We start from the raw sequence: 24,631 nt of genomic DNA, 5'->3' as shown, positions 1-24,631 counted from the left end.
ATGATAGCTAAGGAGCCAGAAGTGAACACACATGGATAGCTATAAAAACTGCTCTCATTATACAACTAAACATGACAAAATACTTGTATAACCCTTGAGCCTTTCTATGTGATCTCAATGGCAATGCAGCTTTTGTTTGCACCTTCAATAACATACCAAATAACAACAAATATCCACAAATGCCCGTATGTTTGTGTGAAAGAACATGTAAATCAGGTTTCTAGGCCAAGTATACTTGCATATACAAGGGATTTGGTCTCTGCATTTATCCCATCCGTGAATTAGTGAACACACAGAGCACACAGTGAGGTGAAGCACACACTAACCCGGAGCAGTGAGCTGCCTTGCTACAGCGGCGCTCAGGGAGCAGTGAGGGGTTAGGTGCCTTGCTCAAGGATTTATACCACCCGTTTGGGGGTGAACCCAAACGAATCTGCAAACTTGAATTTGCTCTGCAAGCTGGTCTGGAAAGGAGGCCATTGATGTCTGTTTCCAGAAACCCAGGAATGTTTTTTTTCTTTGGAATTGAGTACAACTGCATTTAAAACCTTTGGTTACAAGAAAGTTATGTTTGCTGTGCTTCTGAAAGGATTTGGTAAGACTTTAATTCCCACATTTAAGTTCATTTTCACTGCTGGTTATGCCTGAACTTGTTTCATTTTTACTCTGTCAATTGCTCTTACGCGTCGCGAACGGAACGCTTCAGACGCACCCGGTGTAGCTTCCAGTAGGCTATGTTAGAAGAATACGGACTAGTGATAATCTGCTGCGACCACATCTTGAGCAAACAGTTAAAGGCAAAAACACAGCCAAAACGGGAAGAAAGTCTTAGAACAGAAAAAAAACGATTTTGTTATATGGTTGTTCACTAGACTACTTTGCAGTTACAGAAACAGTTCACATTTCAAGTACATTTATTCGCTGAAATAAACACTAAATCGTATGATCCACATAATCAGCAGGTTGCCCCGTGTGTGCGTAGCATGCAAGGTTCTGCGAGACGTTGCTAAGGAGGAGTCGAGCAGTTCTCGCCACTGTCGAGCACACCCACTCTGCGGACGAGCACTTTATCCGTATGAAAAGTATTATTCGTTTGCACTTAGCGAAGTTACAGTTTAGTTACTTTTCGTGGGCGCCGCAAGTGTTCATGGCCCCATAATACTGTGGGGATGACCAGTTTATAGAAGGCTTTATTTTATAAAAGTCACGGTCCTGCTTGGTGTTCAGTATAATTTACTCGCAGACACGGACTTCCCTGCATTTTCACCAGGTGCTTTCGCACGAGGTCTTTGAAGGGAAAATGTCCAGTGGGAAATATGCACCTGTGGCCGAAAAGTAAGTAGGCCTATGCCTAATTCACCTGTCTCATTGAGCGTCTTTGTTATGTCGAGTTAGTGTGAGGGGATATTGCAGGAGTGACATTATGGAATAAGGAAAAAAACATAATCATTGAATGCGTATAAGGAAGCAAATGCTTTCCAAATGTAATTTAGATTTTTGGTGAATGGTCTAATTTCCTTGTCTCTGTCATGTTAGGCTTTAGCAGGGGAACTATTTCCCTATAGCCAGCTCTGTCAGCAACTTCTTTTTACATCATCCTTCCTCATTGAGTAATCTTCTGTGTTCTGTGCTTGCTTTGTTTTGTGGATTGTAAACAACAAAATGTCCTAAAAATACTAGTTGGTTAGACCTTAATCTGAAACCACTTCTGGTTCTATAGCCGTGTGTCCATGTCGTGAAGTGATGTTCTCAGTAAACATTACACCTTGAGCTGTGTACACAAGCAGGTGACATGTCCACGTAACTCAGATGCCTGATTAAATGCCCTATTGGCTGTAAGCAGAAAATCTATACAAGGTTATATGTCCTTGTATTTTCTTCATCAAGGCAGGGTGAAATGACTAAGCGTAAATGGAATTCTAAACCCCAGTTCCTTTCAGTAGATGCAGACTGCCATTTTTAAATGAAATAGGCTATTATGAAAGCCAATTATGTGCACATCCACATATGTCACTTCACCACTCTATTTGATTTGATGCATCACAATGTTTGTAAAAGTCAGTAATCTCTGTTGAATTTCCTGTTTTATTTGTGTGTGTGTGTGTGTGTGTGTGTTTGTTTTATTGCACATGTGCCAGCTCCTCATCGATGACCCTACAAGGATGTCTGGAGGAGTGTATGGAAGCCCTGGATCTTTTTCTCAACAACCACTTCAGTGAGAGCTTAGAGAAGCTAAGACCACGGTACGGCCATAGTGTCATAACCGTTACCATAGCCACTGGCTTGAAATGATGCTGTGGGTTTTAGCAGATGTGTAGTAGGCTATTGTAGGGGTTGTATTGATGGTATGCTATTATTGTAAAGCTTCATTGTATTTTGGGGCCACACCAAGCGCCACAGTCTAGAAAGGCTCTGATAGTATTATAGGTAGACTCTCTGCCTCCAGGATGTAAGGTATTTGTTGAAGCCTACACCCAGGGTTGCACAGTCAGTGTGCAACGCCCTACATATAAACACACCACACCAAGGTGCGTGTGGCATGATGTAGATGACAAGGAGGTGTGCAGAAAGATGAGAGGCTAGAAACTAGGGGGGGGGGGGGGGGGGTGTCTTATCTTTATAGACCACTCACAGGCCTGCTCACTACTTTGAAGACCCTATTGAACACGGATTGCTTTTGACATTAGCATTTGTGAAATCAATGTCCATGTTCAGAGCTCATCAAGCTGAAGGTGTTGTTGACTATGCAAGCCCATCTCTTTCTCTGACTCCATCAGTGCCAAGGACAGCATGTACCATGCGCTCATCTATGCCACAGTGTTGGAGATGCAGGCCATGATGACTTTCGAACATGAAGACATTGCAAACGCAGGGAGCACCATGAAATCTGCACAGGAGGTCTGCCAAAGGTGGGCACTCTCACATTCTGATATCCCTCAGTCTGCAGCACTTCCAAAGGGAAGCAATGATGTGAAATATTCGAATAGGATTTTGTCTAGGTCTGCCTCACCTAAATTCTTAAAACTAGCATGTCTAATAAAGGCAGATAATCTACTATGAGTTCTTCCACCACTGTGGGCAGCATATCCCATAGAAAGCTTCAGCTAAGCCATAGCTTTCTTTATAGGCTATTGGAACTTAGCTGTCTGTGTGGAATATTTGCCTGTATTTGCATCATTTTTGGACAGGAGGATCGTTACATAGGTCTGCTCTTAAGATACATATCCAATTACACTGGCTAGTGCATACAAAGAACTGGAGGATAATAAATGGCCTAAAATGTTACTGTGTATTCCAGACAGTTTTCCATGTAGGCCAACCATTAATTTACTTTAAATGAGGTGATAAAACAACACAAGCAACCAACACAATTCATGTCCAAGTCTATTACAGCTTACAACTAACAGTTACTTACTAGATTCTCTTCCTCTTTTTGTGACTACACAGTGCACACGTTGCTTTCCTGTGGTTTTCAGTAACGCATTAGTTTCTTGTGAAATTGCTTTGTTTGTTTAGTGTTTTCATTAAATTATTGTCCAATATGTATTTGCTGTTTATTGATTTTTGTGACAGGTTTCGTCGAAAGTCTGGCTCACTGGGGAGCAAGTTGTCTGGAGACAGTTTGTCTGAGGGTAAGAAGTCATGTTTGGTGTGGAACTGATGAGACACCACTCCAAATAGGTCCAACCTCACACAGTTAATGAACACACAGCAGTACCAGTCATAGGGCAACTATATGAACAGCCTGTTTGTAGTGCTCTGTAAATGTTCACTGCTCATGCCTGTTTGAATATCTCATGGCCAGGATAACATTCTCCGCCATCACCATTAGCATAGCTGGCACACAATAAAATGACAAGACACTTTTGTGAACAGTACAGTCTAATGGTGTGCAATTATGTTTTATTGTGTGAGAAACTGTGTTTGTCAGAATGTGCATGTTGACATATGTTCTGTGTGAGTGTGTGTGTATATGTGTGTTCAAATATGAATGTGTGTTTCCTGTGTATGTTCAGAGGAACTCCATGCGGAGGTGTGCTACGCTGAGTGCCTTTTACAGAGAGCTGCTCTTACATTCCTGCAGGTCAGTCAGTTGGAGCTCATGACTCTTTTTTAGACCTCCTCTCTGTGAAACTGGGGTCCCCTTTTTTTGGGCAACCAGTAGAGTTATGTTAAAAAACAGCTTGCATCACCTTACATGTGGACGGAGAGGGGTATTCTTTATCCAACTGTTGTCCTCCTCGGCCTCATTGCTCATGAATGTGTCTTCTGTTGATCTCACAGGATGAGAACATGGTGAACTTTATCAAAGGAGGAATCAAAGTGCGCAACAGCTACCTCATATACAAGTCAGTGTACTTTTTCTGAGTGCTGAAATGATTGGAATGAGGAAGAAGATAGAAAATGAACCGTCTCTCATAATCTTAGAGTTCATTCATACCTGTAGTTTTCCTCAAGCTGTGATTTAGATAACAGACCTGTATTTCCCCTATTTAGCCATTAGTCATGTAGTGCTTCCATCTTATCTAGACATGCTTTATGCCTGTACAGTTGTTGTATTGTTGTGTGGGTGATCACTTACCTTCTTATCCAGAGAGCTGCACACTTTTGTCCAATCACGTCGCGCTCCCACAGGGCCCAACCACGCCCAGCTAGAAGGAAGCCTGTACTTCGGTATCGGAGCTTTTAATTTGGTATGCCTCAGGGTTATGTGAGCATTTCTCATTAGGTTAAGAGCAACTATGTGTGTTTCTGTTTTTGTGCGTTTGCCTGATTTTTTTTATCTCCTTTTTTTCTGCCCTCGCCAGACCCTGTCATTATTTCCTCCACGTATCCTCAAAATCCTAGAGTTTGCTGGCTTTTCGGGTGACAAGGTATCTTACTCTCCTCATAAATACTATAACAGGTGCTTACCAGTGATGCTTTATCCACTTGTACATTGTCAATGGTTAACCACAGAGCTGGCTAACTAATTCTGTAATACTGTTTCACTGCATGATATTCAAGGACATATAACTCTCTCCCTGCCCTAATCAACTCCTGTCTGTGACATAAAGGGCATATAGCTCATCTGTGAAACATACAGAGAGAAAGTTGTGTACAATTCAACTGTAAGCATGAATTGCTCTTCTCTTTGCACTGTAGGTGTATGGCTTATCACAGCTCCACCAGGGGGCGCTCTCACACAACCTGCGCTCCATGCTGAGTGCTCTGTTGCTACTCTGCTACTACACATTCCTCTCCTTCATACTGGGTAACCTTTCCCACCTCCTGCTCCTCTTCACTATTGACCACACACTTCACTGCGTAATATGTTTTTCTTTTTTTTTTAAATGTAGTTGGTTTAGCATAATCATTTAGGTTTGTTGTAGCGCACCTGTCAGATATGTGCCAGTGTTTCTGCTTTGCTCTCTGAAACTTAACCCAGATCATGCTGTCTGTCTCAGCCTAGAAGAGCTCTCATCCCACATGCAAAAATCTTTAGCCCGCTCTCGATGGTCCCCCTGGTGTCCATTTGAGCATGCAGCCTGCGCACTGATGTTCCAGTCCATATGCTTTAATTTGTGCGTGATGTGTGCTGCAGGGATAGGGGAGGCGGACGTGGCCGAGGCGGAGAGCCTGCTAAAGCCGTTTCGCCTGCGCTATCCAAGGGTGAGTCACAGTCCTCTGGACGGTCTCTCCAACATGACGCCTTCTGGGGATGGGGATGGGGCATTGGCCAAGCATGACACAGTGCCCTTTCTGATAATTGTCTTTTGAAAAGGCAGTTGTGGCTAATTTGAAGATTGGTGGCCCGCAAGTAGGCAAGCCTGTTTTAGCAATTTGGTGTAATGCTGTGTTGGTGAAACACTGTTTTGTTTGTATGGCGTCTACGTCAAGGCCTGCTGTGCCAAGCAGAACACTGCATCAAACATCAGCCAAGAAATGCCTCCTCTGTAATTTCTCCTCTCTCTCCCTCTCTTCACAGGGGGCCATTTTTCTCTTCTTTGCGGGCAGAGCAGAGGAGATCAAGGGGAACATTGATGAGGTGCGCAGACAGGGAGACAGCCTGCTGATGAAAAATCACTACAAGGCTTGATAGCTTCTTAGAAACGTATCTGCACCTGATTCTCTCCAGTGAAAAGGGCTCGGTGTGATTTAGAAAATGGAGGCTAGCTCATCTCAGTAATTGGTTGTCATGATTCCTTTGTATTTGTGGCAAATAAGTAGGCACTCTGTTTCCTCAGTAGTCTACCAAGCAATTAAATATCATGAGTCATGCCTGACTTGTGTGCTTGTGAAAGGTGATTGGGAAAGGCATGTTGTGTCTCCTTTCGGCCAGGCGGTGGCACTGTTTGAGGATGGCTGTAAGGCTCAGCAGGCTTGGAAGCAGTTTCACCACATGTGCTACTGGGAGCTGATGTGGTGCTTCACCTACAAACGCTTGTGGAAGATGGCTTACTTCTATGCAGACCTCCTGAGTCAGGAAAGCCGATGGTCCAAGGTAAACAAACACACATACACATTACACACACACACACACACACACTCCATTGCCTTAATATCCTGGAAAGGATTTGAGGATAATGTTACTTTTCATTAAACATAAACACTTGCACCCAAAAATATATACTTGCTGTTAGACTATAGCATTGTAAATAAATTCAGATTATAACCACAGATCGAAGTCTTAAGTGGCTCCTTATATGGTTTAATTAGGGGATGAATTTGTTATTTTGCCCTTTCAAAGAAATTGAATTGGCTAGCAATTTTAAGTAATAACATTACACTGCCCTGGAGGCTGCCAAAATATTGAGAGAATTTTGCCAAGTATCACAAAAAATGTCTAAAGTAGCACTTCTGAACTCGCCGTTAGTGCGGAAAGACCATCACCCATTTGTTTCCTTCTCTCCTCTCTCAGGCCATGTACGTGTACATGAAGGCGGCCTGCCTCAGCATGTTGCCTCAGAGTGATGCCAGACCCTTCGGGGAGAACGAGGTGGACCTCTTCAGGTGAAAACCAAAAACTAGAGCAGCCAACGTTTAATCAGTTTCAAGTCCAAGTCCAAATCTGTCTCTCTCATTATGTCTGATTTATTCTGTGTAATTTGCACTCTTCCTCCCTTGTGTGTCTCCCCATTTGGACCTGTCTCCCGTAGACAGGTGCCTTCCTTCAAGCAGAAAATAGCAGGCAAGTCTCCACCAACGGAAAAGTTTGCCATTCGCAAAGCTCGCCGCTACAAAGCCAGCTGTCCCATACGGTTGCAAGTGCCAGTTCTGGTAAGAGTCAATCTCTTTCTCTCTCACTCTCGTGTAAACAACCACATGTGCAAGACTAAAAGACAGCTCAACAAAGGAACCTGTCTGTTTCTCTGCTGCTTAGGAAATGATGTACATGTGGAATGGCTTTGCAATGATCAGCAAGCGGCCTGAGCTCACTGAGGGCATGATGGAGACTCTCCTGGCGGCAGAGCGCTCTCTACTGGAGGCACCTGGTACTGCACATGTCTGGACTGCCAAGAGGGCATTTATTTAGGGCTCATCATTTTTCACATGTATTTTTTAAGCAGTATAACCAGTACATAGTAATCTCATAGTACTCACATTATGTAGACAACGCAAAAGCAATGTAAGTTGTGCAGCATTCTTTAGGGGTGCTACCATGTGAAAGTAAGCAGTGAATGTATGACAAATATTTTTATTTTATTTTTTTCAGCAAATGAATACATATTAGATGACACTAGTCTCATTCAGCTGCTGAAGGGACTTTGCTTTAGGAACCAGGGCAAAATCCAAGCAGCAGAGGAATGTTTCAACACGGTGTACATCAGGTGAGTGGTTGAACTGCTGTTCTGAAGAAATATTGATATTTGCACATGCATTACACTTTGTGTGTACAAGTGTGTGGTTTGTGCTGCTGCAAACAACTAATACAACTAATGTAGAGATAAACTGCACGCATGGTTGAATTAATTTGATTATGAAGTTATCTGTTGTTTGTATCAGGCACACATGGTTGAACTGAATGTTTGTGTGATCTGGTAACTCCATAGTGAGAAGAAGCTGAAGTTTGACCACTACCTGGTTCCCAATGCTTTGCTGGAGCTGGGGCTTCTCTATATTAATCTTGGACGACGAGAGGAGGCAATCAAGATACTGCAAAAGGCAAAGTAGGTCCTCCCAGTTGCTGATTCAAAGTAGCATCTTATTAGACTTGGTGAACCCAGACGAATCTGTGAGCACATTTGAATTGCATTGAATTGATTTGCAGATCCATCTGGCCAAACTTCCCATTCAAGCGCATTTTTGAATCACTGAAAACCTAGGAACCAATCATAACCACTTATTCAGTATGAGGCAGGCTTTATACAATAATAGGAGTACAGTTAGCAGCGCCGTTGAACATAACTAACCTTGGACATTGGAAGGGAACCAAGGGTCCTCGATCAATTCTCTTTTTGAGAGCCAGGCTAGTATTTTAAACAAATGCTATGCTAACTCACCAAAATGAGCATGGATTTCCATCCTCCTGGCTGATTATTAAGCCTACTGAATTGTTTCACTACAGAATTGAGCCAGTAGTTGTTCACTACAGCTTTGTGACGATCATTATCTTGAGGTTTGATACTTACAACTAATCTTGCTGATCCTAGCACTTACCACCTGACTACAACTGACACTCGACTGTTTAAAAACAGTAATATAATAATAATAATAATAATAATAATAATAAAGCTTTATTTGTATAGCACCTTTCATACACAGAATGCAGCTCAAAGTGCTTTACATTTGAAGCATGTAACACAATAATAGTCAGTCAGTCATTATCAATCACTTTTCTTTGCTGTTTATGATATACTCAGCAACATATCAAAAATATAGAAAATGACGTCTTAAGACTGGCAGCCTTAACCCTCTTACCCAGTACTCACTGATGCACTTATTCTTATTGTACTCTACCTTTTTTTAAATTGTCCTAGAATTGAGACTTGCTTTAAAAAGCTTAAACTGTTTACCATGTTGTTAGTCGCTTTGGTTAAAAATGCATCAGCCAGATGTAATGTAATGATGTATCGTCAGGCTTGCACATTTGTTTTTCTCGCATAAACCAACAAAACAACAGCGTAGTACCTGTACTGCAAATGTATAGCTGGTAAAATGCCTTCTGTATGACTGATAGTTCTACTGCTTTCCTCTCCACAGACACAACTACAAAGAATATTCCATGGAGTCTCGCACCCACTTCCGCATCCACGCTGCCCTCTCTAAACTAAAAGCTGACACAAATGACAAGGGAGAGACAACTGCACTGTAATACACACATTCTTTGGAAAAGAGCAGTTTGTTTGCCTGACATCTGGGTTTAGTGATGATAAGCATGCCCTCCACAAACAGGAAGGAGGATATACCGTATAGAGAGGGACCTGTTCCACTTTTCAAGGATGGCATTTTTTGTTTTACAGTTACATCCCTGCCAAAGGGACAGCAATTTATTTTTTTATATTTAAATGTTCCTGAAGAGAAGTGGATGGAAGACATATGTGAAATTTTGTCAAGTCACTTAAACCCATGTTTAAGTCTTAAATGTCTCGATGTCTTAAATTGCATTGTGTTTAGTGCAATGACAAGTACATTTTAACGTTACTTTAGTATTTTATCACTGCACGAATCAATGTGCACATCTATTTTAACATTGGTGGTCTTTATCTAGAGGTGAACAAGCGGACACGTGTCAGCCAATGTGAAAACAGCAAAGCATTTGCACCAAAGAGTATTACTTCTATACTCTTTGTTTGCACTGACTTAAAATAGTTAAGTGGCCTTGCCATGTTCAATTTGTGCTCCACTCTTCCCTTTTAAGGAAAGAAAACCTTGTAATTGTATAATTTAATTTTAGACCTTAAATTATATTCCACATCCTTATATAATAAAAACATATATTGTACATTGTGTTTACTGTTATTTATTGGAAAACCAGACCAGTTGCACTGTCACACACAGCTACTGTACACCATGCTGCCCATTCAGCTGAACTGGTAAAACAGGTGGTTAATGTCCAGACACACAAGACTATGTACAACACTTCTGCATGCCTAAGGCCCAGCATTAGGAGGCTGCCGTGCCGGACGCACCCTCTGCCCCGGGAGTGCCCTGGCCTTGCTCCTCCTCACGCTTCCTCCGCTTCAGCAGCTTCCTCTTCTTCTTCTCCTCCTTCTCGATGTCTTTGATCATATCCTGAAACTTGGGGCTGCGCGGGTCCATGGCGTAGCCGAAACGCTCCCTGGCTTCGGCCAGCAGCCGGTCCCGCTTGGCCTTCTCCTCCTTTTTCTTTTCCTTGGCCTCCCGTGTCTCGCGACGCCAGTTGGCCACCATCTGTGGCATCTTGGCCATGTTTGCAGCAATCAGTTTCTCTCTGAGGGATGGACAAATGGTAAACACGGTACGATCAGATTTAAAATAAAAAAATTAAAAGATTCAAATTTAATACAAACCATCAAAGCTTAATCAAATTTGACAGTGCTTCGGACCACAGCAAAACCAAATTATCTCGTAATTGTTTGTATTTGGGTAATTGAGGCCTTGGTCTGAATGAAACATGAAACTATAGACTGTATAGTAATTGTATCAAACAATTTGAACTAATTTGGACTAATAAATCAATAGGCTAGGCCGTACATTGATTGCCTAGCCTTTCTGCCCCCCCACCCATCCCCAACACACACACTTACATCACTTCACATACACACAGCACACTGCTTGCTACAGTAAGCCTCCTCTACATACTTGCTGCACACATGAGATAGTGAAAATTGTTTAAGTCTCCTTCTGCAGTTTCCTCTGGTAAGACACGTAACAATGTCAACTTAAAGCCATGTCAGTCACTGTCACTACAGGCTTACACAACGTTAACACTGAACAAGACCAATGTTGATCTTCAAACATTTGACATATTGATAAGACTGCACAAGTCGTGCAATACATATACACACGGTCGTGTTTTAACGAGGCCGCAAAGACATCTTTATTGTTGCCCTATATGATTATGTTGTATCCTAATGCTTATGTTGTTGCCTTATGATTGAACATTTATGTATCACCAGGCTAGCTAGCTTAGCAATTGTGGTACCTTGCCGCACGTTTATCTGCCAGTTCCTTATCCTTGGCTGAGACATTCTGCAACATTTCTTCCAGCGACGGATGCCATTGCTTTTCTTCCGCTATAATTTCGTCAAGTTGTTTGGGGCTTGGCCAAAGTGTTGCAGGGTTGATACCAGAGGCCGAGCCGTACCGTCCGAAGAGTTTGCGGTCATACTTAGCGGTTTTCTGCCACACGGGCGTCTTTTCGTTCTGTTTATCCGGAATATACGGTTCATTTATATTTCGTTTGAAAGGTTTAGCATGGTAGCTGGCAATATGTTGTAGGACACCACAAGAACAAATCCTCGGAGCAAATGCATTTAAAGAAAAATATATTGCTTCAGTAAATAATGCCGTCCTCCTGCCCAGCACGGAGGCAGCCATCTTTTTTTCTTTCGGTAAGGACCCTACTCTCTGATGTCATGCAGAGATCTGTAGCTGGCAACTTACATGCCTATCTATAATTCTTATGAGTCGCCAAATATTGAAACTTGACAGTGAGTAGATTAAATGTCTTTAAATAGAAAGTAACAGTGTGGAAATGTGACCTGAATTAATGTTTTAATATAGGTCTGGGCTGACATGCACACACTTACCACAAGAAACCCTTGGGCCTAGGACTCCTCACAATTGGGGGGTAGCCTTGCATTAATAATGTGCGTTGCATATAAACCTGACATAAGTTGTGTGTGTGTGTGTGTGTGTGTGTGAGTGTGCGAGAGAGAGAGAAAGAGAGAAAGAAAGAAAGAGAAAGAGAGAGAAATAATTGATGAACTGACCTTTTTGTCTTTAGCCAATCATGTAATTGTAGCTAAACTGAAAATATGTTCAAATTTAAATTAGCACACACAAGTTATCCCAACACTTGAAACTGACTGATTAGTTTGTCATGCAGAGGCCAACTAAAGTTGTAGGCCTAGTAAGTATGCCTCCTAACAATATTTTAACAGAATAGCAGTTCTTCTGTTAATAAGACCAGACAAAAATCACTTCATAAGTTATTTGTTTTATAGCCTTCACTCATTCATTCATTAATTCACACACTCACCCATTCAATGAAAACGGCTAGAAACGTTTATAGGGAGTGGAAGAGGTCCGTGTAACGCTTTGCAGTGCTTTGTTCTATTTGCTCCATCCATCTGATCCAAATAAAAATGTGTTCAATAATCCAATTTTCAAATGTTTTAACTGGTCAGCAAATAGATAATTGCTGCTATTTTCTAAATGTCTCATTAGTCACGCAAGATAAAGAAAAAACAGAAACTGGATTGGAAACAAAAGTAAAATTCAGTTAATATCGGATTTTTGCCTTTTTTTTTACCGTTTTTGTTGGGGTGAACCTTAAGCGTAGGGGGTTGACCTGATACATATTGGCGCGCGGTGTTGGTGATCACATTTTATCAGCGGATGTAGAGATGGAGGGCTATCAAACACAGTTCAGCTTGCATTAAGGTGCCAAGATAATGTCAGCTCGAGATCAGAACTTCAGATGCAGAGGGAGACATTGCTGCATCCTGATATACGTGTGTAGAATGTTCATGTTCTGGGAGGCTTTGGAGACCTACATCAGAGAGGGTTCAAGCGGAGTAGCCTAATCAAGGATCTTTGCCTACATGATCCAATGGACTTGAGCCGTAGTAGCCTATAGCAATGTAGGCTATTTGCTGTTGAAATTAATAAATGGATAAACTGATACATTAGGCATAGGCCTACTCACTGTTGTGTCTTCGTTTAGCCTAATGAAACCTGGTCTAGCGTAAAGTGTTAAATAAGCAAAAATGTCCCACGTCAAACAGTGCTTGGGGTAGCCTGTAGACTGACGTCTTCTGCTTTGGGGAATTATTTGCTATGGTATGGCATGGCCATGGTATTCAAATATACTGTAGATATGTTCAACATAGGCTGAAAGTTATGTTTAACGTGCCATCTCCCAAAATCGGCGAAGTTTTAGTTATTCATCTCTAAAGTAATGCTAGATGCTGTTCTCCCCCCGGTGCTCGTGGTTCAGTCCAACCAAAAGCTCAAAAAAGGAAAATTAAAAAATTGACGCATCATTTCAATGTTTAACTTCTCAACAGAAAACCGTAACTGTGCTCAATTGAAAATCAAAATATGCAACAATCCCATTTACTGTGCCGTCCTAAAGAATGGATAACGGATTTTTAAGCCTATTTTTATATTTTTTCATGTGAATTCTGCAAATAGAACATAGCACTGCGAAGCGTTACACGGACCAGAGATCACCTTAAACCCCCATAGAAAAAAATCAAAAATTCCAAGCATTTGAAATGTCAATTTGATCATCTCTGTTTAGCAGTGTCATAAGCTTCCTGGACAGAGGATCTTTTTTTTTTAAGATCCCCAAGCTGATTGGACCCCCTTCCTCCATGCTGAGATGGCACTGGTTGTTGGTAGATGAGGCCCAACACAAGTACCAACTCTTTAACACCTCCTTTCAGTCATTGTATTGCTTTTTATGTGGGTTGAGGGTGGGAAAGGGGGGCAATTAATTTAAAAACATACATACAATTTGGGAGGGAAAAAAGGCCTCTTTGTTTTAATTTCTCTTTTCCTTCCTCTTTCATCAGAACCCCCCCCTGTTCTTACCAACTCCTCTTTTATTTTTTATTTTCTCTTCCAGAAGGAGAGATGGAAACAAATGGAGTGGAGGTTTGGGTTGGGGGCTGAGGGGGGTGGGGTTGTGCTCTTGAGTGCAGTACTTAGTGAGACAGATGCCACAGCTTTTGTGTGGCACCGAGCGTGCAAAGCCCTCCGTCGTCATTAAAGATGTATGGTTCCCATGGCAGGGGGAGGAGAGGGGGCAAGGGCGGGGGTGGGCATGACATGGGCTTCATTTGGGCATGTTTGGTGCCAAGCAGAGAGCTTTAGGGATCAACTCAACGTCACTCGCTGGCAAATAGGCCTCGTTAGTGCTCCAAATCCGAAGGATGAGGAATGCACAGGTTTATCCATGCTGAGTGGGTGGGACAGACGTAGCAGATAATTCATTAAATAGAGAAGACAGGCAAGTGATGTGAGGAGTGGCTGAATGCACTTGCCTGAATATTTCTGAATGACAGAAAAAAAAAAAAAAAAGTCAGCATCTAGCTCCGCTATTTAACAAGTTTCTGTGATGACCAGGTAAAAAGAGTTGTGCATGCCCATCAACCAAGCTATACCTCCTGTGATTTTTGTCATACACCACCGGACTCTGGTTTGACAACCCTGTCAATCCTCATATCAGCTGTTTGTGGATTGAGGTCACCGTGGCTGCGTCCCTCCTTGACGCTGCCTCTCAGGCGTTCAGATGTGTGGGAAATGTTTTGGCATGCACTTGGCATACAATGGGGCTCGCTGGGGGGGGGTTGGGACACACACACGTTCGTTAAGGGTGCTGATGGGTAGTGAGGCCGCGCTGCCGCTGCCACACCGTTCATGGTGCCCTATGGAGAGGAGGAGAGCTGGGATTATCTGGGTTGTGCACTGTGGGCTAACCCCATTGAGCGTGCCCAGTGAGCCTATCCATATGGCCGTGTGATCAAATATTTAAACGATTCCACATTTTCTATTAGTTCATGCAATATTAACAGAGAAGTTTGCAAAATGTATGTCCACCCTTCGCATTTTTTTGCTATTTCTCAAATTGTATCAATCCCATCTGCTGTCTGGTTGCTTATATTGCCATAGTATTGAAGGTTCAGACATTACAGTAGACAGCAGTAAATAGTCCAAACTTCCATATCCTAGAGCAGAGTGGATATCTCTTATAAGAATCACTCTTTTAATAATGATTTTTCTCAAGACGTATCCACAAACATGATGTTATCAGTATTTGTGCCTTTGATATTTCATATCAGAGCATAGGTCCTCTTTCTTTTCATTCAGATTAATAGACAGACAGACAAGCAGACACACAAACACACACACACACACACAGTGAGAGAGAGAGAGAGAGAGAGAGAGAGCAAGAGAGAGATGCTAAAACATTTGGCAGCATTTAAAAAGCACAGTCAGCATTTGCAAAAACCTAAACCACGTTATTATAAACAAAAGAATATAGTTTTCCCAAGTCGTAGATAAACAATGGAATGCATTGCTCTGGATTTGGCACCATCCAAGGATTTGGCGGCAAAGCCCCTTCCATTTGCAAGGAGAAAGAACAATAAGGACAAACTCGAATGAAATTGCACCATACACTGGGGCTAAAAATAGCTGTTCTCCTGCATGGGTTAACTGAAAACGATAATATAGTCGAATTCCTTGTAATGTGTGTTTTGGCCCAGTTGTTTGTGCTATTGATTTTCTGCACCCGCTGAAATAATTTTACATCCTGTCCTTGCATATGTACAGGGCTCGGTGCATGCAGAGGGCTCCAATTACCCATTCATGAGGAATATTTAATTATGGAGAGGGAGAAAGCTAATTAATGTCAGGCATAAACACATGAGTATTGAACTGGAAGCTGGGAGTTACCGACCAAATGTTCGTATGTCTGCGCTCAACAACTCTCATACAGGGGAACGGCCTCAGAAGTGGACTTGGTCAGGGCACAGGGGGGTGTCCAGACGGCACTGATGCTGACGCTGATAATGGCAGGTGAGGATTCCTCCTTGTTTGCGGAGTTCAAATACATTCCCAATTCGGCACCATCTCGTCCAACTGAATCCAACTAATGTTCGGCTTGGAAGGGGCCCAATTTTTGGAACACAGACGTAAGCACGGTTTGGAGAGGGAGGAGGGAGGGGACGAGAGGAGTGTTCAGCAGGGAGCTACAGAGAGCTTTACCATAATGGATGTACCACATGGAGCTCCAGTTAGTGCTGTGGTGCAGAGGCTCTGTGGGACATTGAGGCAATCAGCTCGCCTCCATTCCAGCAAAGCTATGACTGAGAGGGAGAGAGAGAGAGAGAGAGAGAGAGAGAGAGAGAGAGAGAGAGAGAGAGAGAGAGAGAGAGAGAGATTGAAATGATTGGGCTTTAAAACATTCATTAGGACTGACCTTATTTTAGGGGTATGTGTGAGTGACCCGTGGGAGCGACTTTTATTTCCGCTCACTTTGTGGAAAAGATGCACTTAATGTGGCCCAGGGGCCTTCAAGCCACTAGACTTGCATTCTAATGACCACTGTAGTTACTTATTTTGAACTACTATCGTGTTTTAAGCTGTTGTTCAAACTGCCTCAACAGGAGTAAGTGCAGTGGTACTGAGCCAAGTTGCATCTTTGCACTTTAGAAAAAAAATGAAGGGACTAGGGTCATGAGAGACTACAATGAGAGAGCTTTTAGTCAGCTGAGGTGGGTTTAATTCATGGATAATTTGCCTAACCCCAGATGTTAAGAAGCATGCTAGCTCGTTTAAAGCATTTTAAAGCACTCAGGCATATTTAAATGGTCTTTATTTGGTTATGTGGGCATACAAGGAAAATTAGATTTGTGGAGACCCTCTGTTTACACCAAGGACCTATTTAAATGATCACACTATACTTCCATTTTTGACAGGCTAGATATCTTTGTTGGTATCCAAGTTGGCATTTCATTGACACTTCCTCTTTCTGTTGAGTCAAGTATACTATCCCACTGTGGCTTGAACATAAGCTTTATTTTATTTCCTGTACTCAAAATGAAAACGCCATCCATTTCAGCACCTACAACCCTACCTCTCTCCCACCACGCTAGAAATCCATTGCCAGTGCTTAACACAATGATGGATACTTCCAGGAGGGGCAAGGGAGGCCCCAGGGCTCTCCTGGCCACTAATTTAAGGACAGATTTATCAAATGCTGAGGCCACACCAGGGCTCCCTGGTTTGATTGGGTGCTGGGGTTTCCATAAAGATGAATGGCCTAATTAGGAGCCTCTGCGTCCGGGCCGTCTTCTGCTGAGCAGGGCCTCTCTCCGAGCCGGTGGAAGTCATCCATCAGGGCGAGACATGGTGGGGTCCAAGAGTGTGTGCAGTGTACGTACTTCTCTGCAGCGTGCCACTTCACAGGCCCTGTCTTTGAGTCTGTGTGGGAAGAGATTAAAAAAAGAGAAAAGAAAACCAGTATCATTCCTCCTCTCATAAAGTGTCCCTCTAATGAAGCCATGATTTGGCTGCTTCGCCCACGCCATGTTAATAAATGATTGGGCATTGCGGCAGCCACCCACGATAGTGTGCGCTAGTTTTTGCACTTAATCGCCGTGTGTTATTTATGCTATGGGGAGTCTGGCTCGTTGCACCATCCAATGAGAGGTACTGCTGCCCCCCAGAAACAATCCCAGTGCCAAAGACCTAAACAGTGTTAATGGTCAATAAATGAAATGAAATGTCATGGCTGTCTGCTTGTTACTGGAGCCCTGAAAATATCCTGTATATCTACTGACATCACTGTACAGTTTAGAGCCATCAGGGAGGCTTATTATACATTATGACTGATATTGCATCAACAGCCAGGGTATAAAGATGTGTGTCTAACCTGAGAGTCTAAATCAAATAGAACCTGGGAGATAAATAAAATAAAAATAATCTAAAAATGTTGCCTGCCATTCTGATTTGTAAAAGAGAAGGTCTGCAGAAACACACAGACACAGACAAACACACACAGAAACACACACACAATACCATAACCTAGTGATATATAGGTGCTGAGTCATCCTATACACACAAACACACATAAAGCGAATCAACACCATGCCACACCCTGTCGGGGTATTGTGTAGATAGACGGGGAGCTGAAGAGGGGTGCAGGTGGCACAAAGCTGGCGCAGAAGGCCTGCCATCTCTCCCTCAGCCGCGCCAGCACCATCTGTCATCCATGCGAACATCTGCAAACCCAAGGTGCCCTTGTCACCCAGTGTTACGCCAGCACGTTTGGTGTTTCCATTAGAAGTCTATCCTAATATTTAATTAATTTATTATATTTTTTTGGCTTATGCAAAATTCACAATGAACAGTTAATAACAGGTCGATATAGCTGGTTAACAGATATTTTTGATCAATACCAAAGCACACATCAGAGAGAGAGGGGGGACGGGTAGGGAGAGGGGATGGGGGGATCTCCTGCATTGCTGCTCAGCAAATTCTCCCTTTGTGCCCCAACTGTGTAGGATCAAGTATATAGCCAGACATTTGTGGGAGTTTCACATAAAACAGACCCTATACCCTTTCGTGTTTCATTTTTATGCTTTCCAAATCCCTCACCATGTGTAAAAACATTTCATGTATTTTTAATTATATTTTTAATCTGAATTAATGATTATCTCAAACAATTTATATAGGCCACTAGCTAGGCCTACTGTTCAGGTAAAGTTTAAATGATTTGATTACAGCTGATCTAAATGCTACTATTTCACCATGGACAAACTCACAGAGACAGACATATAGTTTATAAAAGTTGTTGTATAACAAAAAAGTCTCTCTCTCTCTCTCTCACACACACTACCTGTCTTGTTTGTTTGTCTTCACTCTTCAAATTCACCTTTGCCCTAATGAGCATAATTAGATAGGAGTTGATGCCAAGAGACCGTGATGAACAGGCCTTGGCTCAGAAATACGACGTGATTATCTATAGGCAACAGGGACTGTGATTCATAATGTATATATTGCATTATATGTTCTGCAGTAATTCTGAGTTGTTACAAATTATTAAAATGACACTGCTGAATGCATTCCATTTTCTGAAGCGTGAGTGGTTCTGCACAAGGCGGTCCATGGGTACAGTTTCAGGCAAAAGTATATGGAACATAAATTTAGAGCCTTTCTCGTTTCCTGTGTTTGGATTACCGTCCCATGACTGACTAAAAAGCTACAGCATGGCTCATGTATTTCCATAGGTAATTTATCGAGAAGTCTTCCTTTGCCAGAGAATCTTAACGCATGAAGTTCATCTTAGGACAGTGAAAAGCAGACGGTGCACTCTAGAAACAGTCCCACTGATCTGTCGTAAAACGTTGCAACAGTTTAGAAATAACTTCAATATATTCTGTCGTCTGGACTAGAATTTACCTCCATTTTGGCTACATTAATTAGTTTGGAATCATATGTTTGTAAACTGGCGGTCAAGAAGTCTATAAATTCCTATTCGTTGATGGATAGGTTTAAGATCCCATTGTCAATTCGTTTAATTTCTTAAGGCATTTTCTCCTCTTTTATCGCTCTTCAGCCAGGTGCCTTTGAAGCATGTGTTTGGACCGGGAAGAAGATGTGATTGGTGGGGAGAGAACAGGAGAGACTTTGGACCGCGTAGGATTGGGGGTGCAGTACGCGCGCAAGAGGAGGGGGAGCCTCGGTGAAACTCAAAGCAGATGGTAGTGCTGGCACCTGTTTCCCCCTAAAATCTGTTTGGAGCTGTTCTCCACATGTATAAAACAGCCAATCCCTTGTTGTGCCAAAGTGAAGAGAAAGAGAGAAAAACACATTTAAAAAAATCTCAGGTTAACCCTTCGTCACCTCGCCTACCCTTCTTCAGTCCCTTACAATAATGGGTGTCCCAAAAGTGGACAAGAATATACAAAACAAGTCTTTCAGGCTCCCCTTGCACCTGCATTTCCTTTCTACGCAATGCAAACAGTGCAGAGCATTCATGTGATGTACTTGCGCTTTGATAGTCTGTCAAGTCTGCCTCTCAACGTCCTTCTAACTATTTCTAAGTGGTTGCCAATCTTAGAAAATTACTTCACAGTGTTGAGAGATTCCTTGTTAATTTGTTTAATGTTTAGGCCTATCACATAGTCGTGTGTTTTATAGCGTCTCCAGTAGGCGCTATAAAACACACGGAGAGACATTTGACATAAAGTTAGCAGTTTTCCATGAGCTATCAGACTTAACTTTGCGAGTGAAACCGCGTAGCCCACATAAACTGTTTCTCATACATAGTTGTGTAGGTCCTGTATATTTGGGCTGTACAACTAGGCTACACGAAGTTACAATGTACATCGAATTTAGCGCACTTGTATTATATTGATTCTATAGATGAACTCACACGAATCTGTCCACGAAGCAGGCCTATGAAGACCATGAGATCGAGTAGACTATTCAATTCATCAATGTGGCCAACAGAGGACGTCAGAGCACTCTTTTTTTGTCTGGCCCGTGAATGAGATGCGCTTCATCTAGAGTCGTAAGGTTGAAGCGACGTGCCCCTACTAGATCTTAGTCTCAAATAGGACTTAGCGCGCACCTGTTAAATAAAAGTAATGGTGCTTTAGCATCACACCCAGAAAGCAGTTCCAAACTGAAGTCGCAGTGCTACATCGCTTACCTCGCAATCTGTAAGCAAACCACAAATTGCTTCCACATTTTTCCACACATAGTAACCCGATGTTTGGGGGCTGTTTGGATCCGGGACAATTTCAAATAAACCCGCATTTTTACGCTTTCTTCTCTAATGATTCTGGGTGAAAAATACATGGAAAATTAAACTTCTTAGTTCCTCCTTTTAGACTATTTAAAGATCCGCGTGTTGCCTACGTGTTGCATTGCCCTGCTGAATTGAATTTGTAAAATGTATCCCAATTATGCAGCCGGATACAACATGGCGTCATCTTTCCACAGTATTCACCCCTAAAGATGTATTAATTGTTCACATCATTTTATGTAAATAACGTCTGTTCATTTCTAGATTCCAGTAAACCTCGGTATTTTTTCAGTAGCCTATGTTTGCTCTGTTTTAGGCCTATTTATTCTTACAGACTATAAGAGATTGGAACAGAACACATATTTTGCTAACAGCAGTCTTGTGTTATTTATGCCTCTTCAGAGTGTCTTTCTTGCAAATATTCCAGTAGGGTAGTACTAAGTAAAAGATGAGATCCCCAAGAATTGGCTACCTGCATTGAAGTGACACGTACATTCAAGTAGCCTAAAAGTTACACTTCTTAGAGACTGAACCATGAAGCCAGTATTCAAACACTGTTTTGGTATAGCCATAATATTTATTAGGGGTTTATTTGATGGAGTATGTAATACATTTTACGTGTTTAATTTTGTGGTGGTTGAGTGGGGGTTGGCTATAGGCAACCTTTACATAGATACTCATGTTACAATTGATCAGAATTCAGAGCACCCAACGAATCTTAAAGAAGTTAAAGGTTGAACTAAGTGAGGATGCATTCACATTTTTTTTTATCAAACTAGAGTAGACTATCCAAGGCCTGCAGATTCCTTTTCATGAATAAGTAGTCTAAATCTGATGTCAACTCTATGTATGTAAAACAAATCTATGATCTAATGCAGTATATCTTTTTATTTCGTTCAGGTATAAATGTCAAATTTGTATAACAATATACTTGGCCAACTTCATATTTAATATAATATGCCAGTAACAACGTTGACCTTCCTTTAAAAGGTAGGAAGCCTACATATGAACATACCAGAATTAGAAGTCAGTCATGAAACAATTATGTTGCACTACAAAATGATAGGTCCAGATAGATCAAGTGGGTCTTTTCTTTTTGTTGTAAGTGTTAAACCTTTTGCATTAGCTACATTCAACAAGACTCTCAGCAGAATATGATGTCCAGTAATTCACTCCATTCCTTAAAAAAAAAAACAGATTTACAATAGTGAAATGTCTACGGCATAGAATTAAAGCACCAGTTTTAGCTCAAGTGCTCCAAAACTTCCAAACAATTGTATGGACTGCACAGTTCACTGTTTTCTCCTTTTTATTTCCACAGTAGTGGCCATGTTTTAAACTGAAACATTTAGAATTAAACGACACGCAATCTAACAAAATTCTGAGCAATTTATCAGATGGTTTCTTTCTCCACATGAGGCACTGATGACTGTGTTTGATCAAAGGGGAAAAAGAGAGAATGAAATCGTATTACAATCAGCAATCAGATAGGCTATACTCAATGCCCTTCCACTATTTACAAGATGCTGGCATGGCATTTTGGTTTAGTACATACACTCCGAGATACACATACAGACAGACACACACACACACACACACACACACACACACACACACACACACACACACACACACACACACACACACACACACACACACAGACCCCAACAATGATTTTCTTTATGAGGTACCCACCGATGCCATGGTAACCCCCTTGTCCTGGGCAAGACGAGAGCAGCGGTGTGCCAAAAAAATGCCATGGTTACTTTTTTCTTAAACCATGTTGCCCAGAAACCTTTGAAACTTAATAAGTGAAACCAGTGGGTAGACAAAATACGATGGGGAGAGAGAGAAAAGAGAGAGAAAGACAGTGATAGAGAGAGAAGCAGAAAGGAAGAAAGAAAGAAAGACACAACAGAACGAAAGAAAATAGAGAGAGAGGAATAGACAGAGAGGGGAGGAAAGATGGATAGGGAGGGGGGCAGAGAGCAAATAAAGTAAGTCAGGAATTTTAGTGTATCCTGTTTCGATGCATAAATTTAGCCCTGTTTTAATGTGAGGGGGTAGGAGAAACAGGGGAGGTCGAGGAGTCAGGGAACAGGAGCGGCATGCCGTTTAAAATGAAACAAAACCAAAAAAAAAATGAAACAAGGTTTAACTCCTGAGGATCTCTCCAAACCTGCTCTACCACACACTGAGCAGCCTGTCAGCGAAGACCGCCACTGTTCAATTAGTCAGTTTAGCTCTGTGGTCCTAAAATCCTGCCATAAAGATCACATAGCTGGAAGTGGTCTGGCCACAGAGAGGAACATTGGAGAACAGATTCCCCTCTTTGTGCTCTCACAGTGAATTAATGGCTCTAAATTCCTCTGAATCAAAGCAAAGGGTTTGGGTGTGTGTGTGTGTGTATGTGTGTGTGTGTGTGTGTGTGTGTGTGTGTGTGTGTGTGTGTGTGTGTGTGCATGTGTGTGCATTTTCAAAGTGTGCTGTGAGTGCTTGCTCATACGGTGCCTGTGTAAAAGTAGGCTATAACTCCATGGGGCAACAGTGGGGGCCAAAGAGGAGCAGTTGTGTCAGTTCTTGTTAACCTTATTTGAGTTGGTGCGCTTCAGAGAAACAAAAAAATGATGCAAAAATGTGTGACAGTGTGTACAAGTCTCTCTCTCTCTCTCTCTCTCTCTCTCTCTCTCTCTCTGTGTGTGTGTGTGTCTGTGTGTGTGTGTGTGTGTGTGTGTGTGTGTGTGTGTGTGTGTGTGTGTGTGTGTGTGTGTGTGTGTGTGTTTGTCTGTGTGCATGCATGTGCTGGTAGAAAGGGATAGCAGGCTGTCCTCTTGCTAGAGTTCCATACTACCCTGGGGTCATGTAGGCACCGAGCCTGCTCCCTTGGCATGTAAGACCCACAGAGGCCGTGAAGGCTGGGAGAGATTAAAGATGGTGCTGGAACAGAGGATGGGTCGCGGAGGGGAGGGGAGTGGGGGTACACGGGTGTAGGGGTGGGCAGGAGGGGGGAGGCCATGGTCACACAAAAGGGTTCCCGTCTAGCGCGTTTTAATTCCCTTAAACTGCGGAGCGGTGCCAAGTGCGTCTCCTGCAGCAGCAGCCATCGCGCCATAACTAGGCCTATAATTACCCCTGATCTGACACCTTGGGTCCCGGCCGCCGCGCTTTGTCCATCTCCCCACAGAGCAGCGCTCCTCCCGGCCTTTCACAGGGCTCCCTCGGCCGCCTCTCATTCTTGTACATGCGTGTAGAGCGCACGCATGACTGCACCTTTCAGTGCCGTTACAAGCTTTTACTCACATGCACACACGCACATGGGCGCACACACACACAGACACACAGACACACACACACACACACACACACACACACACACACACACTTGCACCAATAGACAAACAAAAACAAACTCTCTCTCTAAAACACTCACATGTAGATGCTTGAATATTTGCATAGGGACAAAGAAGTGAAAAACATCTAAAGAAATTAGAGCTGTTTCCTTTAGGCATTTAACAAGCTCTAAATTATGTACTCTAAGGCTTGGACCTTGAGTAAATTACTCTGTTCAGGAAATGGCGAAGTAAAATGTCAATATCTAACCATTTTACAAACAAAATTAGATTTCATTTTCAGTGGAATCATATAAAACTTTCAGTTAGTCTTAGCCTGAACACTGAATAGAAATAAACTTTATCACCTGGTGCATTATATTATTATATGATATAATGAAGAGGCATATATTCATTAACCATGAGCAGCATACTTTCTGAAGAATGTTACATTGAATGAGAGGACTTGAAACAGGAGGTGGAAGACAATTAATGAGCCATTCTCACATCTTTTAATGTGTCCAGAGAGAGAAATTATAAGACCTACTCTACTATGAGGACATAATATGGGGGAAAGTCCATTGTGATACAAAATTCTGTTCAGAGGTGGACATAATACATTATCAAGTTTCTAGCCTCATGCAAAACCTGCATGTAAACCACTTTTTCAAGATGTTCAGATGGTGCAAGTCTCGGTCGTAACTTTTTGTGCGTTGAAACCTGACCTAGCATTTGGGAGCTCTTAAAGAATGATTTTCTCTTTGGCTTGAAGGCAGAAAGAACCAAATTGAGTCCAGAACATTCCTGTTCTCCCCATTTTCTCTCTCAATTGGTTTATTGGCTGTCAGTC

At 42.3% G+C, this 24,631-nt stretch overlaps 2 protein-coding genes across 3 annotated transcripts; one reads left to right on the top strand and one right to left on the bottom strand.

Moving 5' to 3' along the window:
• The first annotated feature begins 576 nt into the window (after nucleotides 1–576).
• Nucleotides 577–9,925, top strand: zgc:158403 (tetratricopeptide repeat protein 39A). Of its 2 annotated transcripts, none has more exons than XM_042086684.1 (18): nucleotides 577–595; nucleotides 2,139–2,243; nucleotides 2,778–2,909; nucleotides 3,574–3,632; nucleotides 4,017–4,084; nucleotides 4,285–4,349; nucleotides 4,595–4,694; nucleotides 4,809–4,874; nucleotides 5,146–5,254; nucleotides 5,585–5,652; nucleotides 5,969–6,028; nucleotides 6,323–6,484; nucleotides 6,902–6,993; nucleotides 7,140–7,260; nucleotides 7,364–7,475; nucleotides 7,697–7,811; nucleotides 8,034–8,150; nucleotides 9,184–9,925. In XM_042086684.1, exons 2-18 carry the CDS (start codon nucleotides 2,149–2,151, stop codon nucleotides 9,293–9,295), a joined length of 1,653 nt encoding a protein of 550 aa, XP_041942618.1. In that variant the 5' UTR covers nucleotides 577–595; nucleotides 2,139–2,148; the 3' UTR covers nucleotides 9,296–9,925. The 2 variants fall into 2 exon arrangements, with proteins under 2 accessions (XP_041942618.1, XP_041942617.1); XM_042086683.1 differs by lacking the exon at nucleotides 577–595 and adding an exon at nucleotides 1,024–1,335.
• A 2-nt stretch (nucleotides 9,926–9,927) lies between these two features.
• Nucleotides 9,928–11,528, bottom strand: gadd45gip1 (growth arrest and DNA-damage-inducible, gamma interacting protein 1). Its single transcript, XM_042086685.1, has 2 exons — nucleotides 11,108–11,528; nucleotides 9,928–10,393 (listed from the first exon to the last, which is right to left on the bottom strand). Exons 1-2 carry the CDS (start codon nucleotides 11,500–11,502, stop codon nucleotides 10,087–10,089), a joined length of 702 nt encoding a protein of 233 aa, XP_041942619.1. The 5' UTR covers nucleotides 11,503–11,528; the 3' UTR covers nucleotides 9,928–10,086.
• Between the last annotated feature and the right edge of the window lie 13,103 nt (nucleotides 11,529–24,631).

The sequence above is a fragment of the Alosa sapidissima genome, chromosome 3, assembly GCF_018492685.1.
Source record: "Alosa sapidissima isolate fAloSap1 chromosome 3, fAloSap1.pri, whole genome shotgun sequence".
Taxonomy (NCBI): Eukaryota; Metazoa; Chordata; class Actinopteri; order Clupeiformes; family Clupeidae; genus Alosa; species Alosa sapidissima.
The sequence above is the reverse complement of the archived record's forward strand: the minus strand, read 5'-3'. Positions and strand labels throughout refer to the sequence as shown.

Excerpts from the sequence above, each read along its gene's own strand:
- zgc:158403 (XM_042086683.1), top strand. The coding sequence starts at position 1,301 with ATGTCCAGTGGGAAATATGCACCTGTGGCCGAAAA. Across the intron at positions 1,336-2,138 it reads TATGCACCTGTGGCCGAAAA|CTCCTCATCGATGACCCTAC; the intron begins GTAAGTAGGCCT and ends CACATGTGCCAG. Across the intron at positions 8,151-9,183 it reads AAGATACTGCAAAAGGCAAA|ACACAACTACAAAGAATATT; the intron begins GTAGGTCCTCCC and ends TCCTCTCCACAG.
- gadd45gip1 (XM_042086685.1), bottom strand. The coding sequence starts at position 11,502 with ATGGCTGCCTCCGTGCTGGGCAGGAGGACGGCATTATTTACTGAAGCA. Across the intron at positions 10,394-11,107 it reads GCAGATAAACGTGCGGCAAG|AGAGAAACTGATTGCTGCAA; the intron begins GTACCACAATTG and ends TCCATCCCTCAG.